The following is a 19,250-nucleotide window of genomic DNA, read 5'->3' on the forward strand; positions in this document are numbered from 1 at the left end:
TCCCCCCCCCAAAAAAAAAACCACAAAAAACCCAGGAGGGTCGGAAGCTCTATTCATCAACCATATGACTCAGATGGGATTTATCTAGACAGCCACTCAATCAGATAATCAACCACAGTTGTGCAATGCAATCAGACACACAGATAAGAAACCTTAATATGATATTTGTGCTGTTAGAGAAGCCTGTTAGAAAACATGATCTCATTCTCATTTTGAGAACAAACTAGTCTCTGGGTTTTACAGCATCGGCTGGATCAGCTCGAAGAATTTATGTGACCAAACTGTAGCTCTTGACATAAAACATGCATAGCACAAAGTGTTTGAGAATATTGGAATCCTAAATTGCCTATTTTGGACAATTCCTGTAAAAGACAAACAGTGGATCCATTAACTTGGTACTGTATCCATGGAAATATGTTACAGAAGCAATTTACATCATCATTATTATTAACAACAACAACAAGAATAATTTATTATTTATACCCCACCCATCTGGCTGGGTTTCCCCAGCCACTCTGAGCGGCTCCCAACCGAATATTAAAACACAATACAGCATTAAACATTAAAAACTTCCCTAAACAGAGGGATAAGTGAGCCGGGCCTGATTCTTGTGTTTGCATGGAAAAGAAGTTAATTTTCTCTGATCCAAATTTCCCCTAGATAATCGGAAATAGCCAGCGAAAAGGAGCTGGTAAGACACAACATAGCCCTGACTCTCCCAGTGTTCCATGAAAATGAGTAAGGGTGCCAGTGTACAGTGTAAGGGTACTTGCTTGTGCCTGGATAAAAGTTTCAGGGGATCTCAGTGCTCATCTTAAACAGGCAAATATTGCAAGTCCCAAATTCTTCTCCGTCTTGAATTAAAATCCGAGCTGATGAAGAATTCCTGGCTTCCCACTCTTTTCATTAGGCCTTAAACCCCAGGAATGACGCCATGTGCAGCCCAGAGAATCCCTGCTAAACCATGCAGAGTTTTAGGCTTCAACTCCCACAAGCTTCAAGCTAACCCAGTGGTGGTTTTGATGATGATGATTTCCTTACATTTATAAAGTTATAATAATTAAGCCAGCCATTGTTAGTTGGCTGCGTTCTGATAAAGCAAGGATCCCTTTCTCTCTCTGCCAATATGTAGCATCATCCCAAGGATGTAGAACACACCAGAGATTCCTTGGTGCAGCCCTCACTATAACTGACACTTGTAGACTATTCCTAGAAACAGCAGCCGTGCTTATGGTAATAATCCCCTTATCCTTGAGCCCTGACTGGGCAATGAGAGGTGGGTGGGAACACAGGACTCCCCCATGGTTGCAAGAAATATGCCTTCTCAGTTGTTCAGTGAGCTGTTAAAAAAATAAATACTATTAAGTCACATAAGAGTAAAGTATACCTCTAAAAGAAATCTAAGAGTGAGGACTATGCCCCGAATACGAGGATTTGGAGAACTACTGAACTAATGCAGTTTTGTTTTTTTACAAGATATGTGTCATCACCAGCTTCATAAAACATAGTTCTGTAGTTCATCTTGGGAGTCGTGCATTTTCACAACAGCAAAATGTAGTTGCTGGCATCAACACAATATCCCGCCCTGTCTACTCCTGTCAATGATTTTTGAAAATAAGTAAAGTATGAGTGATAGTTGAAAATATGTAAAGTTAAGAACTATGTATGTTTAAATGGGGGGGGGGGAATCCAATGTTTTCAAATGTATTTTTTTTTTTGGCAGGTTTTTCAGGGCTTTTCTGTGAAAAGGAAGCCAAGCCATGTGACTCAGGACCTTGCTTGAATGGTGCTGTCTGTGTGGATGATGTTGACGGGTATGGCTGTTTTTGCCCTGAAGGTAAGTTGTTCGACACAATGCATTTTTATTATAAGTGACAATTTGCCAAGATCGCCCGAAGATTGCAAGGTTGTCTTCGCGACGATCTTCAAAGCATTTAAAACATCCTTCCTATCAAAATAAGTTGTTCAGTCCTGAAGTTTCATTTGCATCTATGTCCATCAAGGCAGCCTATTCGCATGAAGGTTGCAAATAGTTATATCTAAAAGTGTGAATGTATGTCTGACACGCTGCCTGTGATTCTTAACTATGTTACAACAACAGTAGTAAAAAAAAAAATCCACAAAAAAACCCTCAAAGGCCAGTGAACTGGTCTGCAATACCAGCCTGTTTCCTAAAAATATGTCCCCATAGGGTATAAGAACCTGAGTAAAACAAATAGTAAACTAAGATTTAGGAAGCGGTGATACATTTTCAGCACAGCACTAAGCACAAAGCATTTCCTTTTTACTCAAGAGTATATTATTTCTTTATTTTTCCTATTGGTTATAAAATTAGGGACACACACTGTAGCTGATTTGTCACTGTGCCTTTAGTCAATTAATACCTGTTTTAATCAAGCATGAGCATGTCTTATCACTGGGGCTGAGAGTTAAGGGCACAGTTTCATTTTTGGAAACTGCAGTGTTACTGCAATGTGAAGCTTGGGGTGGAGAAGGAATATTAAATATCTTAATTTCTTGGAACAATGAAGAAGCTGTCAAACCACTTCCGTCCTCCTTACCTTTGAAGGTAAACAATTTATCCAGACCCACCGCAGCCTCATTTTACTCTCCAACTGTCCTGTTCCAACTCCACCATACATTGCCAATCCTTAACCATATGCAACATCCCGGGATATTTCATACTCTCATTTTAAAATATGGGGGGGGCATGAATCTCTTCCCTACACTGGCACAGCACCCACACATAGAAAGAACCCTATAGGGCATAGTGGAGTCCAGTCCCCTTCCTCAAGGGCATGGCCAATTCTTCTTCTTTAGCCAAGAGCACATATCCACCCACCCTGCCCCTTCTGAAGGACCAGGAAATGGAATGGAAAGAGGCTCCATTGAGCCCTATGGAGATTCTCTCCCAGGTAATGACTGAGGGCAGCACTTATGGATGGGAATGGCCCAGGCACATCCTCATCCAGTCTTCCACCATCTGCTCAGTCCAAGTGTGTGGGTGCTGAGCTCAGTCTGCCTCCCGGTGCACCATAGGGCAGTCTATAGGGCAGACTCCGCTCTGCCCTATAGGGTTCTTTCTATGTGTGAATGCTGTGTCACTGTGGGGAAGGCAGTCATGCTCCACATATGCAGGATTTTAGATTAAAAAACAAAAACAAAAAACCTCAGGAAGTTGCATTGCAAAATATGATTTCCACTTATTGTCGTATGAAATTACAGTCATACCTTGGATTACAAATGCTTCAGGTTGCGTTTTTTTGGTTACGGACGTGCCGAAACCCGGAAGTACCGAAATGGGTTACTTCCAGGTTTTGGTGGTCACACATGCGCAGAAACGCTAAATTGCGCTTTGCGTATGTGCAGAAGCGCCGATTCGCAACCCACGCAGCACTGCAGGTTGTGAACATGCCTCCCGCACGGATCACGTTCACAGCCCGAGCATCCAATGTATATCTGATAATTTCACCAGACTTCATTTCGATTTGTGTCCAAAAATGGAAGCGCGTGATCTGAGGATGAAGTTCAGACAGCATAATGCAAGTGGGTTGTTCTCTTCCATCGCTGGACTCTGGGAAAAATAAAACTTGGTATTCACGGCAATAATTTTTGTGGATTGGTTGTTATCAGGAACAGAGACATGGGTCTGATTAAAGTCTGTATGTGAGTGAGATCTGTTACTGTATACATTATTAATGAACTCAGGGTAATTGTAAAGTTTTATGACTTAGGGATCAGTAGAAATTGGTTCCACGGTCATTTTGAGAAATTATGAGAATATGCCTTGCACTGTGGGTGCTGATAGCTTAGCATTAGTCATGGTCTTCCCGCAGCCATGGCCTGTGACAGCACTTAATGATAGTCATTTTGTAGCGTGACCATGCATTAGAATAGATTTACAAGAGCATAAAATGTCACATACCAAAGTGGAGAGTTCTTTGTCAGCTCTTAGAGAAAGAAAAAAACCCTATACACCTGGGAGTGACGATTGTCTGCAACACGGGTGCAAGGCGAGCATTCAGATGAAAGCAAGCCGTAGAGAAATAAGAAAACCAGAGCGTGAAACTTTGTTGGCAGATTAGGCTGCAGAACTTATACAGCCTCTCTTGGTAGTTTTGCTACCATTGAAAAGTGTGAGGAATGGTTGCCTGGGGGTTGGGCTTTTCCTGTGGTGGCCCCTAAATTGCAGAACTCCCTCACCGTCAGAGGTGCATCTAGCACCGTCATTGTACAATATTTCCCACATTCATTATTAATACATTTCCACCGACTGAAAGGATTTGTAGATGCTTCTGCCCGTCTCCTCTGGCTTAGCCAATCAAAATAATCCCTACTAGTAGGCCTCACCACTGTCTGCAGCAACTCTTCCCCCCCAGAAATGGCTTTGATAGGGCAGTGGATTCTTTTGTCCTTTTCCCTCCCCTCCCTCCTTTGCTCTGCAAGAAACTGTGTGGGTGTGTCATGCAACCTGTCAATCAGCCCACCTTAAGCCAATCCGAACCATGCGTTCTTTTTGTGAGGGTGTTCACAAGCCAGTCAGAACCATACATTCTTTTGGAATCTGCAGAGAGGAATTTCCTTCCCAGGACACTCTGTGGAAGAAGCAAACAAGGTAGCCAGCCATTCTTACAAATACTGTAATAGGTTAAGATCTGGTGAAGGATAATAACAACCTTGTAAAATACAGTGCTACCTTGGGTTACATACACTTCAAGTTACAGACTCCGCTAACCCATAAATAATACCTCGGGTTAAGAACTTTGCTTCAGGATGAGAACAGAAATTGTGCTCTGGCGGCACGGCAGCAGCGGAAGGCCCCATTAGCTAAAGTGGTGCTTCAGGTTAAGAACAGTTTCAGGTTAAGAATGGACCTCCGGAACGAATTAAGTATGTAACCAGAGGTACCACTGTATACAATTTGGGGTGTGTCCCCCCTTTGTTTTCCCTTTTGCACGGGTTTTGTTTCTCTTTCTCTCTCTCTTTTGTTTGTGTCTCACCATGTTTGGTGCACATACAGTTATGTACTTTTTGAACTTTCAATAAAGATGTTACTAAAAAAAAAAAGCTAGCCAGCCTTGAAGAAGTAGCAAGCTTTTAAGCTTATTTTTGAGAGGGGGGAGAAAGGAGAGAGAGAGAGAGAGAGAAGGCAAGAAGAGAAGTGTGTGCTTTTGCTTTTACCTTGGTTTGCTGCTTCTTAGTGTCTGTATATTCCTCAAAAAAACAATAACCTGAAGTATACATTTAATGTTTTAAAATGTTTATTAATCGTGTTTTGATTTTAATTTACTGTTTTAACTGTTTTGTTATGCTTTGGGAGACTCTAGGATAACTCCTCTATTTTAGGAGATGGTATAAATGCAGCTAATAGATTAGGCCCACTTAACTAGGAGTGAACGCTATTGAATGCAATATGTAGACACAGGGTGGCAGCCCAGGGTAGCCCCCAGACCCAATAGACTGATTTGTTCATGTGCTGCCTTCCCATGACCATCTATTTTGTGTTGAGTCAATTAAAAGAAGTGAGCCTGGTCTTCTTTCTTTTATCCTCACAACCCTGGGACATGCTATTAAGTCATTACTATGCCTCTTTAGGGCTGTACCTGTATTTCTCTCCCTGTCACACTGGAACAGAAGGACTAGAAGTTAATGGTTATTGAGGTCTTTCTTAAACTAAAGCAACACTTCATTTCCTGAGCATGTTCCAAGACTCAGCTTCTTTTTTTGTACAGTAGACGCTTTAGCAACCCAGGTCACTAAGTTGTTGTGAAAATGAAAAAATCTAAGCAAGAAATATGCTATAGAAATTGAAATATACTCAGAGTCAAGAGTGGATTTCATGCTCTTTATTCAGGTCATAGTGAGGAGGAGGAATGGACGTTCCCCCAGAATGTCTGCTTTATATACATTATTTACACAATGGGCCCCATGTGATTGGCTAATTCTGGGATTCTCTTGTAGGCCAATCAGGTTGCGGATTCACTTCCACCTGGAGCTGGATTGGGTGGCTCCTGTGAACCAATCAGACTGCTGCATTCTGGAGCCTATTGTTCTAGGACCAATCAGACTGCTGCATTCTGGAGCCTATTGTTCTAGGACCAATCAGACTGCTGCATTTTGGATCCTATTCAACTCAGTACATAACAGAAATGATAACCATGTGGGTGAATATTTTGCACGCAGGGCTAGCCTGGTGTCATGTTCATGAAAACCCATTTGCGTAAAGCACTTCCTAAGTATTTACAAGTTGTGGTGCTCTGACACAGCTTTATGCTTGCTGCCCTTGTTCCTTTAAATGCGATCCTTCTTTAAGGACAAAGGGGGATAATTTACTAATGACAGATGAGGAGCAAGGCAGCTTTTAGAAGCATTCACTGTGAGCCATAAAAAGAGAATTATTTCTGTTTTACAGAGTAATTTGATAAGGATTGATTTATTATTTACAAAAGAGAGGACTGAGAAAGGAGACACAGGTGTAGATAAAGAATATACTGCCCCCCTCTCTCTTTCTCCTCAACCAAGGATTTGAAGGCCTGAACTGTGAAATCAACTTTGATGACTGCTCCTACGGCTTCTGTAAAAACAATTCGACGTGCTTAGACCTGGTTGCAGACTACGCTTGTGTTTGTCCTCCAGGCTTCATGGGTAAGGTATAACCCAAGCCTTTAAATGAAACAATAAATATTTAAAGACTCCATTATATCGTGCAAAATTAAAAGTAAATAAGTGCCCATAATGACATTTTATACACTGCCACACTGCTAATAAAAACAGAATAAGTAACACATTGCAATAACTCCCGTCAATTATATTCCTTAATCCTCTGATCATAAGATGAAAGTTGGAAATGCTGATGTTAAAGTTTCCGAGTTAATTAACAGGGATGTTAAAGCATACTCATGATTTTTTCATCACTAACCCACCTGATAGGAAAAAAAAATAGTAACTAGTTCAAGTACATACTACACTCAGACAAGTAATGGACACTACACACATTAAAAAGCAGTGAGTTTTTTGCGATGATACTCTGGTACAGAGAACCACCACCTCTTATTAGTACTGTCCATGTCAACCGTTTTGCGTTGGCACCCATATCACTTTTATCAAGATATGACTACTGGCACCTCATTCTTATCTCCTGCTCCAAAGAACTTTGAATATAATTATTAGCTTCCATGCCCCACTCAGGACTGGGGTACAAAAAATGTGTTGATAACTGTTTCTAAGAAGAGTTTTCTGTTTTCTTCAAGGATACATACATACTGTATACATCAGCTGATTAGGAATTGCTGATTGGTAATGTAGAAGTCCAAACAGCATCTACACAATATCCTGGAAATCTGAAGGCAGAATCTATTAAAAATGCACAAATGAGGGCTTCCAACTTAAGGCCCTGTGTTTCAAGGACCTTCGAGAGGCGTCATATACTAAACTAAACAGTTAATTTCTCTATAAAGGATAAAGAGTTGAGCTACCAGTGAGTTGCATAAAATTAAAGGGAAAATCAATTATGGTTCAACAGCACAATTTTCTCTCCCTGTTAGAAATTAACCAAAGTGCCTTGTTTACATGAAATCAGAGGCATAATTTGCTGAAAGTTTCTCATCTGCAAATAATTAGCATGATTTCTTTAATTAGAACCAAAGCTTAAGAGTTGAAATCATCTGGAGAAAATGTGTTCATTCATCAACTAAGAATAAAATGAGATGAAATGAGATGTGTTCTTCCTTTTTGTGGTTGGTGTTTAGGGAATGCTACCAAGCTTTCTTATTTTCACATTTCAGTTCATGTCCTTTATTTTGGAAACAAGAAAATGAAAACAATGTTTCCACTTGAGACATAGTTATAATTTAATGCATTAAGGATTTCTTTAATGTCTTTTCTGATCATGATTGAGATAGAGAAAGGTAATAATAACAACCACTGCTACAATCACAAATTTTGTCCTCAACTGAACAACAACAAAAACCCAGCCAAGTATTCTGGTTTTATGATTAAAACACAGGCTTAAAAGTCATTAAAACAGACTCATTTGGATTCATTCCTACTCTGGAGGGATCTATGAAGTCTATATTCACAAGTTAATCACATTCAGTTTCAATTCTCTCTATTTACTCACTCTGTAAAATGGGAATAATAGTGATTAGGCATTCAGGTCTTTTACATATACATATAAGACTAAAGCATTTAAAACACCATAATTGTGTGATTTAGCCACTGTTATATGTCTTTTTTTTAAAGACCTGTATAGTTGGTCTGTTACTCCCATTTTACAGATTAAAATTAAGATTGACTGCTAGTGACTTGCAAATAGTTGCTAGATCCATAGCTGAGGAGATTCTAGGACCCAAGAAACTAAGCCTGCCACATTTCAAGCAGGTTTGTTTAAGAGTTTTATACCATTAAGTTTCTTGTTTTAAAAGCAATGGAAAAAAAAGTATTTTATGCCAGAACTAGATGCAATTTACAGGCATGGCGGTCCATTCTGAAGGGATGAAGGCTGCCAGCTTTCAGAATGATAGGTACAGTGACTCTCCCACAAGTAGTGCCGGATTTACGTATAAGCTAAACAAGCTATAGCTTAGGGCCCCAACTTACTTGGTGCCCCCCCCAAAAAAAAATAAAGGAAAAAAACCTGGATGTACATTTCCAGTTGTATTTCAGTTCAACAATTACTTTGATAAAATACATACTTTGTGATGTGCAAATGGCTTTAGATACCTATTAGGTCCATAAATTACCATATAGCATATATTCAACACAAAAAACAGCAACAATTTGTTGTTGACAAAGGACAGCTGGACATATAAATGGCCCCATTAAATCCGGCCCTGCCCACAAGGGCAATATTTTGGGGTGGGTAAAATAAAGAACCACTTAACCTCCCTTAATAATTTGCTGGCAGTCAGTCTGAAAACTAGTGACATGAGGGAGGTGCCACTCAGTAAGTGGTTAATAGTAGGTTGGCAATGAGTAGCACAACTTAAGGGGCAAGCTGGCTTAGTTGAGTGGGGAAGAAAGTACCATTCATAGAGGGGGTAATGAATGACAGCTACCCTACCATAAAAGAATATGATAATGCTTTGAACAAGCAGACTAAAACCTAGAGGAGGAAAAAAAGCAAACAAATCAAATTGAATAATAACTGAAACACACATACAGCAGAAGCAGCAGGAGGGTGAGCTCAAGAGAAGTTTGCACAGAGCTAAAGAAAAATAAGAGAAAACAAACAGGATGACTAAATAACTAAAATAGGAATTTGTTTATTGGAAAACAGAAAGTGATTGGAATAAAAAGGGACAAGTACATCGTACGCAAGACAATCCACAGCTGAACTGAGCGTAGCCGGGTGGGTGGGTTGACCCCATACTAAGCTCTCTTCAAAGTTTGCAAACCAATGTGAGCTTGGGCGGGAGGAGAAAGGAAACCTGGCAGACTGAAAACAAATTGATTTAAGTTTTTGCTTTTAACTGTTTGTAATCGGTAAGGATGCCAGTAATCCAGCATTCTTCTAAATGCCCTGCTTTCCGTCAACATCCCTCTCACAAATCACCGTGATCGGAATGTCCTGGGGAAAGAATTCACTGTGATAACCTAGACCTGACCATCAAAACAAAACATTCCCCCTCTCCACCTCCCAAACTCACTGTTTCTGTAAACTTTGTCCTATGGAAAGACCTTAACCACAATTCCAGGTCTGGATGACATGGTAAGCCACACCTTACCTTGCCATGCTGTCTTGTGCCAAAAGAACTTGGGAGAAGCAAAGCAGGTATGAGCTGCTTCCCAGGAGTCAGAACATTTGTGGGGTCCTCGCTTGGCCATAGTTTGGCTCACTGAGATACGCAAACCAGGCCAGTGTGGTTACTGTTACCAATCTCTGCAATATAATTTGAAATCTTACGGCTTTAATGTGGCTTCACTCATGCATTCTGGAGGGTAGGGTGGAGTTGTTAATGGAAAATGCTGGGATTAATGGCAAGCTATAAACTGGCTACGGAGACTGTAAGAATGGTTGTACCTGTGTTTTTTATGTAATATTACTTTAGCACTTCAGGTTTGCTATTGAGCTGCTGCTCAGCAAGACTAGGATACCACTTACTACTTGGAGATGGTGCAGCTAGTGGCCCCCAGTGTCCGCCATTTTGATATGCCCATATGATCAGGCTGTTACTTGGTCTTCACTGGGGTCCTTCATTGCTTGCCAATATGTTTAAGTCCGTAGAGACACTATACTAACTATAATTATATTGCAGCTAATGGAATGTTATAATAACCACACAAAATATATTAGTAAATACTTTATTTGCTTCGTATAATCCTGCCTATAAAGATCTACTTTATTTAACTGCTATCTGTGATCTATAAAAAAACACCAAAAACCTCTTTCCTTTAAAGCTGTCAGGCAGACATAAAATACAATGTTCCCAACCAGGAAAAGTTAAATTATGTAGTTGTCACTTGGATTATGAAGTAGCCTTTTTGCTATCCCAAACCCTACATGATTTATAGTTTTAACGTTTCATTTTCTTTTCTGTCAGACAAAAACTGCTCAATGGACATTGATGAATGTCCCTTCAAGCCCTGCAAAAATGGAGCCAGTTGCCATAATTTGATTGGCGAATTTTACTGTAACTGCTTGCCAGGTAAGTGCTCAGGTGTTACGTGGGTGAAGAGTTAAGACAAATGTTTGGGACAGAAATAGAACTAATTTCTTCAGATGCATTATTTTGGATTCAAATTTGCTTTGTACATGCCCCTGCCGCCCCCGCCCCCATCACCCACGCACAGAAGCTATACAAATGTTCCTGCAATGCACAGCACATTTATTATTAGGACAGCATCCTCTATTTTTATGAATTTGGTTGCAGACCATGTCGCTTGAATACCTATCTGAAAACGAGGTGTTGCATACTAATGAGGAGAGGTTATTTTATATGAAAATATCAACTGCATTCATAATAGATCCTGCAGGGTGTTCCAATTCTAAAACCTTTAAATATGATAATACACTGATTTGCAGGACACAATTGTAGAAGAATTCTGTTGTTGTGCATAGGCTGTGCTGAAAAAAACAACCATCCATGCCCCTTAGCCTTGCGGGGCTTAGAAGGTTTAGTATGATGAATAGTGTTTTCATTTCTGTAGCTCCTTGCTTTATTTATTTTTTTAATGCCAGAAATTTGGTACTTCAGATTGCTTTAACTTGTTAATCACAATACCTACGGCCTTCTCTCTCCTCCTTTCCTTCCTTTTTTATACATTGATAAAAGTTAATACCATGTTTTGTTTGGTCATGCAGTGTTTTTTATTAACTCCCAATATATGGCACAAACTGGAAACTAAGGCCCCAATCCTAATTCTGCCATTTAATCTCTGTGCAAGCAGATCAGGATGAATGCTCAGTAAATAGGTCATCTGGAACCCCCAGGTTTGCAGTGGTAAGTGGTAACAGATTCAGCACACCAAGCAAATTGCACCAGAAGCGGCTTTCTCATGCTGGCCACATGACCCAAAAGCTGTGCCAGCTCCCTTGGCCAGTAAAGCAAGATGAGCGCTGCAACCCCAGAGTCGTCCGCGACTGGACCTAACGGTCAAGGGTCCTTTTACCTTTTTGTACAGTAGCCAAGTTTCTGCAAACACTCGCACACCTCTCCTTATCCTCCATTGAGGCAAACAAGGAATTGTCAGAGTTCAAGGACACATTCTAGCAAAGGCATGCAAGGAGGGTACAAAGCAGAGCTTGTGAGGAGTGTGGCTTTGGATGGCATGTGGCCTGGGAGAAGTCCCCAGGGCAAGATAAAGGGGCCCAGAGGGCCACATTTGGACCCCTATCCTGAGGTTCCACAACCCTGTTGTACACATTTCTCAATATAGTTGTGGCTCTTAAAATTGGTATACAGTGGTACCTCGGGTTACATATGCTTCAGGTTACATACGCTTCAGGTTACAGACTCCGCTAACCCAGAAATATTATCTCAGGTTAAGAACTTTGCTTCAGGATGAGAACAGAAATTGAGTTCCGGCAGCGCGGCAGCAGCAGGAGGCCCCATTAGCTAAAGTGGTGCTTCAGGTTAAGAACAGTTTCAAGTTAAGAATAGACCTCCAGAACGAATTAAGTACTTAACCCAAGGTACCACTGTATGTTGCTTACACTCTCCATGGCAATAAAATACCAGCCACCAAAAGCTGGGCTTAAAAAGTCTTCATCAAATGTCTTAGAAAGTGTGCCCCAAATGGTACCACTCAAGTCTAGAGTAAACCATGCAATGTCTCATGTGTGTTGAAATGAATTTGCCTAACATCTCTCAGCAGGACACTTCACAGTGTAGGAGAGGCAAGTATACCAGACTCTGATGACCATTTGGGGGGCTGTGGAGCTTGTTGATGACCCATGATTGAAGGTCAAGTTTGCTTTGGTGGTTAGAGAGTGAGGTTAGGGACTTGGAGACTAGGATTCAAATTCACACTTGGCCATGAAGCTCACTAGGTGATATTGGGCCAGCCACTGCCTTTTAGTCTGCCCTACTTCCTACAGTTGCTGTGAGGATTAAATAAGAATACTAATAATATGCCACCATGAGCTTGGAGGAAAGGTGGGATGTGAATGTAGTAATCAAAATAAAAATGATTTTAGTGTATGGCCTTTGAACAGGGTGACCACAATCCAACATAGTTAAGTCGTTGGAAGTCAATGTTCTGTTATCAGGGGGTAATTCTAAATGGCAGCCAACATCCAAATGTCAACAAAGATCAGACCCTCCTCAGGTACCCTTGTGCCAAGTTTGGTGATACCTTGATACATGTGCCATATAAATTTTATGAAGCAAACAGACAGACATCTATAGGCTGTATGCTTCCAGGACTGTATGCAGTCTTACTCAGGAATCCTACATCTTTGCATAGAAGCAAGTCCCATTGAGTTCAGAGAAGTTTATTCTTCATTAAGTGGGCATAAGAAGAAGAAGAAGAAGAAGAAGAGTTTGGATTTGATATCCCGCCTTTCACTCCCCTTTAGGAGTCTCAAAGCGGCTAACATTCTCCTTTCCCTTCCTCCCCCACAACAAACACTCTGTGAGGTGAGTGGGGCTGAGAGACTTCACAGAAGTGTGACTGGCCCAAGGTCACCCAGCAGCTGCATGTGGAGGAGCGGAGACACGAACCCGGTTTCCCAGATTACGTGACTACCGCTCTTAACCACTACACCACACTGAATGAATTTATTCACAGCTATTCCTTTCCTCAGCACACAGCACTTGTAGCAATTTTCCAGGTGTTCTGAAAATCAGTTGATAATGTTGTCTCAGCTCTTTTTATCCTTCAAAGTCATTTTTTTGTACGAAACCTCATAATGTTTGTTTTCAGTGCCATTCTCCCAGAAAATGTGTAGTGTGGAATGGTTCATAAATCTAATTCATGGCACATTTTCAAAATGCATACAGCCCTATAAAAGCAGTTAAAATAGCAATAGTCTAGAAACAGGGGAATAGTATATGCTTGGTATTAGAGACCTGGATGTTCTAATGAAAATCTCTGTTAGTCACTCATGCAGTCATTTTATTGTTCAGAGTGGTTGGCAGCCCTCTTCCTATGCATCATCACAGCTGCCCCGTGAGACAAATCATTGCCCCCTTTACAGATAGGGAATGGAAGCTGAAAGTTCTCCAAGACCATCCTTTTTGCTTGTGGCTGAAATGGGGTATTGAGGGCAGTTCCCTCAGGGCAGATTTTCTTGCCAATGGACTATCTTTCCTCCCACTTCTTCATATTTTATTAGACCGTATGTGTCACACTGAATGAGGGACAGAGATTAAATAAATGTTTTAAATATGTGCACATCAATAAAATAAACTAGCGACTGCCAACATTTTGGGGTCTGGGGCACATTTGGAAATTTGAAAATGGCTGCTGTCAGGAGTGTGGCCTGCCACAAAATGGCCGCCGCTTCCAAAAGAGCAGGAAAAGGAAAAGAGATGGAAACATAAAATAGTTCAAATATTGGGGGGGTGGGGGTGGGATCTATTCAGTTTTGTTTGTTTGTTAACAAAAAATGTTAGGAAAACGTTCTACTTTTCCAGATGCTGTTAAGTCTTGGTTGTTATGCCACTATTGCAGCTGTGCTGCTGTAGAATATATATATACAGTTAGTGTGCCTTTTCTTCTTTTGTTCCTTAATTACTTGAGGAAATTACTCACCCAATTAATTACTCACCCAAGATATCCCTCAAGTAATTAAGGAACAAAAGAAGAAAAGGCACACTAATCTAGGAACTTCCTCTCTACCCAGAACGTTGGAGGCTATACACCACACCCCTCAACAGTATTTATAGGAACTCAAACACCAGACTCTGCTCTGTTCCAGTAACAAGAAGCCGAAAACACCAGCCTGAAGATGACGAGTGAGACCTCGTCGAAACGTCGCACAGACACCCCGACTCTTACACGGGAAGACACCCGAAGACACCAAAACCTGCATATATATATACATACACACACACACACACACACACACACACACACACACACACACATGAATGAATCCAGGAATCCAACTGAGACATGTCTTTTTTTTTTTTAAAGTTTTAAAAAGTTTTTATTGTAATCCAACCTCTAAAAAATACATATACATTGTTAATATTAAAGCAAATCACAAAAAAGATAAAAAGACAATAAAATAGTTCAAAAATCGATATACAATATTTCCGATCCTTGACTTCCCACCACCACGACGAGACCTCTATCTCAACGATATTTACAGCAGTGTCTTATGCTAATCGTCATGTTTTACCTCACAGCTTTTAAATTATACCTACTGTGACTTTGGTGTTTCCTAATGTCATCTCCATGTATGAAAAAAATTTATTCCAATCATTAATAAATTTCGTATTTTTCTGATGCCTAATCTTCTGCGTCATTATTGCTAAGTCAATATATTCAGTTAGTTTGGTTCGCCAGTCCATAATTGTTGGGATGCTGGGGTTTTTCCATTTCTGCGCTAGCAGCACCCTAGCGGCTACGGTTGCGTACTGAAATAAGGTTTGGTCATCCTTATTGATCTCACTACCCGTCATTCCTAAAAGGAATGCTTCGGGTTTTTTTGGGAAGGTGTACTTTAGCATCTTTTTTAATTCGTCATAGACAGAGCCCCAAAACTTCTTTACTACATCACAAGACCACCACATATGAAAGAAGTCTCCCTCTTTCTTTTGGCACTTCCAACAGGTCTTATCTTCGGTTTTATACATTTTAGCTAATTTTGTTGGAGTGATGTACCAACGGTACATCATCTTTTCCATGTTCTCTCGGAGGCTGACACATGCTGAGAATTTCATATCCTTGGTCCATAGTTTTTTCCAATTATCATATTCTAGGGGATGTCCTATGTCTATGGCCCACTTGATCATAACTTCTTTAACTTCCTCATCCATGGTATCCCAGTCTAATAGTTGGTTATACATTTTAGTTAGGTGTTTAGACTTCCCTTCTATTATTTCTAACTGGAATTTGGATTTGTTTTTGCTCATCCCAGCTTTTTTGTGTTCATTCCATAAAGAGCTAATTTGGTGGAATTGTATCCACCCCGTTAATTTATCTTTTAACTCTTCGTAGGGCCTAATTTCCCAACCTTTCTCAGATCTTTTCAAAAGTTCGGCATAGGTCCATCTTCTACCTTCCATATTCACTTTTTTACTTACTAGAATATCTATAGGTGACAGCCATAAAGGGGTATCTTTTTCTACCAAGTTCTTACATCTGTTCCACACTTCCAGTAGCGCCCCTCTTATGATATGACTAGAAAAACCTTTGTGCACTCTCCCCTTATCCTGCCATAGGTAAGCATGCCATCCATACCTAGCATTAAAACCCTCCAAATCCAGTAAGTCGGTGTTGTCCAGTACAATCCATTCCTTCACCCAGCATAAGCACGAGGCCTCATAGTATAGTTGTAGGTTCGGTAGCGCAAATCCACCTCTATCTCTTTTATCCGTAAGCAGCTTATACTTAATTCTGGCCCTTTTGCCCTGCCAAATAAATCTAGAAAGGGTCCTCTGCCAGTTCTTAAACATCGTTGTACCCCTGATTACCGGGATATTTTGGAATAGAAATATCATTTTGGGGAGGATGTTCATCTTGATGGCGGCCATTCTGCCTTCCCATGAGAGGTGTAGTCTACTCCAACTATCCAGATCTCTTTTACATTCTCTCCATGTTCTGTTGTAATTGTCCTCCACCAAATTTATATTTTTCGTTGAGAGCCAAATACCCAGATACTTAACCTTTTTTGATGTCTTTATCCCAGATTCTAGTTCAATTCTATTTTTTGATTGTTCGTCTAAGTTCTTTACCAGCATTTTTGTTTTTATTTTATTCAATTTGAACCCAGATAGTCCCCCAAATTCCTCCATTGTATCAATGATTGCATTTATCCTTTCTAGAGGTTCTTCTATTGATATTACTAGGTCGTCGGCATAAGCCTTAACCTTGTATTCTTTTTTACCTATCTTAATCCCTCTTATTTCCGGAGTACCTCTAATCTTGTTCAATATAACCTCCAGTACCATGATAAATAACAGGGGTGATAATGGACACCCCTGCCTTGTACCTTTTGTGATCTTAAATGAGTTTGTTAAATTACCGTTAATACTAAGTTTCGCTTTCTGGTTTGAATAGATTGCTCTAATGCCCTCTAGGAATGGCCCTCTTATTCCTACCCTCTCCATACATTTAATGAGGAATTCCCAGGATACATTATCAAAAGCCTTTTCGGCATCTATAAAGATTAGGGCGGCAGGGATATCGATCCTAAGGTCCAAATATTCAATTATGTTAACTACATGCCTCACATTCTCCTTTATCTGCCTACCCGGCAGAAATCCGGCTTGGTCCCTATGGATTGCTCTATTCAGATATTTCTTTAACCTGTTTGCCATTATTCCTGCAAAAATCTTGTAATCATTATTGAGCAATGATATTGGTCTGTAGTTTGCTATGTTAAGTATTTCGGAGTCTGCTTTGGGTATTAATGTGATATATGCCTCTCTCCACGAATCCGGCATTTCCCCTCCTTGGAGGATATTGTTAATTACACTACAGAGTACCGGGGTCAGATGTTCCTCTAAGGTTTTATAATATTTTTGAGAGAGGCCATCTGGGCCAGGGGCTTTTCCGGGTTTCATTTTCTTGATTGCATCTCTGACCTCATCCATCGTTACTGGTTCATTTAGCATAATCTTTTCCTCATCTGTTAGGTCTTCTTTCCCGTTCCTTTCCAAATACCTACCTATCTCGTTTGTATCTTCCGCCTCTTTCTTTTTATACAGATTTTCGAAGTATTGAAGGAACTTTCCTTTGATCTCACTGGGGTCCTCTATTATTTGATCTTCAAATTTAATTTTATTAATCACCTTTTGCTTTTGCCTTTTCCTCAGTTGCCACGCTAGCAACTTACCAGTTTTATTTGCTGATTCGAAATATCTTTGTTTCATCGTCTTTATTCCCCATTCTATTTCACGATTCAGCAGTGTTGAGTATTGAGTTTGTAATAATTTATAGATTTGAATATACCTCTCATCCCCAGGGTTTTTTGTTAATTTGTCCTCTACTTCTTTTAGTTGCTTAACTACCTCTTCCTTCTTTGCTTCTCTCAAATTCTTCCTAAATTTGTTCTGTTGGATCAAAAAGCCTCTAAGGACTGCCTTACTGGCATCCCAGACCACATTAATTTTTGTTTCTTTATGCAGGTTATGATCAAAATATTCTTTCAAAACATTCTTTGCCTTATCAGTAATCTCATCTTGTTCCAGTAGATAATCGTTCATTCTCCATCTATACGGGCCTGATGGAGTACCTTTTATTTCCAAAAAAATTGAATTATGATCCGATAATGTTCTGGGCTCTATTATACACCTCCCCGCTCTCAGCGTAAGCTCTCTGGAGACCCAGATCTGGTCTATTCTACCCCAGCTCTGGTGTACTCCAGAGAAATGGGTAAACTGTTTCTCTGTAGGGTTTTTGTATCTCCAAATGTCCAATAAATCTAAATTTTCTTGGAGATCATCAAAAGTTTTTGGGAGTTTCCCTTGCTTCCCTTTCCTTCTCTTTTCGCTTCTGTCAATATTAGGTTCCGGGACTCCATTCAGGTCCCCTAGTAAAATTAGTTTATAATTTTCTAATTCTAATAGCATTTGTTCCAGTTTTTTGTAAAACTCGGTTTTATTTGTATTAGGGGCATATATCGATACTACGTTAAATCTTTCCCCTTGGTTGGTAATCTGGATCCCTAAGATCCTCCCCTCCTCATCTTTGCATATTACTTTAGGTTCCAGTTTCTCTTTAGCATAGATGACCAACCCTCTCTTTTTATTCACTTCTGAGTTAATAAACTCCTTTCCCAGCTTTTTATTGATCAGTATATGTTTATGCCTTTTAGCCACATGGGTCTCTTGGCAGCATACCACATCACATTTCTTATTTTTCAAAACTTTCAATATTTTATTTCTTTTGGATTTCTCATTTAGACCGTTGACATTCCATGTTAAAAAAGTTAAAGACATTATTTAGGAAAGATGTAGCGTTTGTGTCCGATTGTTAATTCTTTGTTTCTTCCTCTTCCTCTGTGTCTTCCCCTGTTTCTTCCCCTTCCGCTACACTTTCCCCCTCAACCTCCTCTCCTTCTCCTTCCCCCTCCCCTCTCTGCAGCCTCACCCTCCCCCCTCCCTCACCTCCTCCCTCCCTCACGTCCTTTCTATCCAATATTCCACTCTCCTTTTTGGTAAGTTCCTTCTCGTATCTTCTCAGGAACTTCTCTACCTCTAACGAGCTGTTCAGTTTGAATCTCTTGTCTTTAAAAAAGAAAGCAATTCCCTCAGGGAATTCCCATCTATATTGGATGTTGTTCCTTCTCAGGACACCTATTATGTGTCTGTACCCTTCCCTCTTACGTAGTAGCCTGACCGGAATCTCTTTCAGGACAATTATTGGTCTACCGCCTATTACTAGCTTTTTATGATAACTTGTTTTAAGTATCAGATTCCTCATTCCTATTGAGTTAAACATTACTAGGCAATCCCCAATGGGCTTCCTGGTTTTGTTCTGGTGTGTTCTCATTTTAATCCTAAAGGCGTTTTCTATTGTATACGCGACCTCCTCTTCTTTGATCTCTAACCATTTTGCTAGTTCTATAGTTATTTTTTCTTTAATATTCTCTTTCATTTCTTCCTCTATGCCTCTGAATTTTAAGTGCATTTGTC

The 19,250-nt window shown here is 40.2% G+C and overlaps 1 protein-coding gene across 7 annotated transcripts in view; it reads left to right on the forward strand.

Annotated features, from left to right (window-relative positions):
* Positions 1-4,438: 4,438 nt before the first annotated feature.
* The window catches only part of EYS (eyes shut homolog), a 511,791-nt gene continuing 496,979 nt past the window's right edge, over positions 4,439-19,250 (forward strand). The window contains exons 1-3 of one of the 7 annotated variants that reach the window (XM_082218133.1): positions 4,439-4,615; positions 6,523-6,645; positions 10,542-10,646. In XM_082218133.1, the coding sequence (XP_082074259.1) occupies positions 4,465-4,615; positions 6,523-6,645; positions 10,542-10,646 (379 nt within the window). In that variant the 5' untranslated portion in view covers positions 4,439-4,464. The other 6 variants (XM_082218135.1, XM_082218137.1, XM_082218136.1 and 3 more) reach the window with 6 other exon arrangements.

The sequence above is a fragment of the Podarcis vaucheri genome (assembly GCF_965113315.1).
Source record: "Podarcis vaucheri genome assembly, chromosome: 3".
In the NCBI taxonomy this organism is placed as follows: Eukaryota; Metazoa; Chordata; class Lepidosauria; order Squamata; family Lacertidae; genus Podarcis; species Podarcis vaucheri.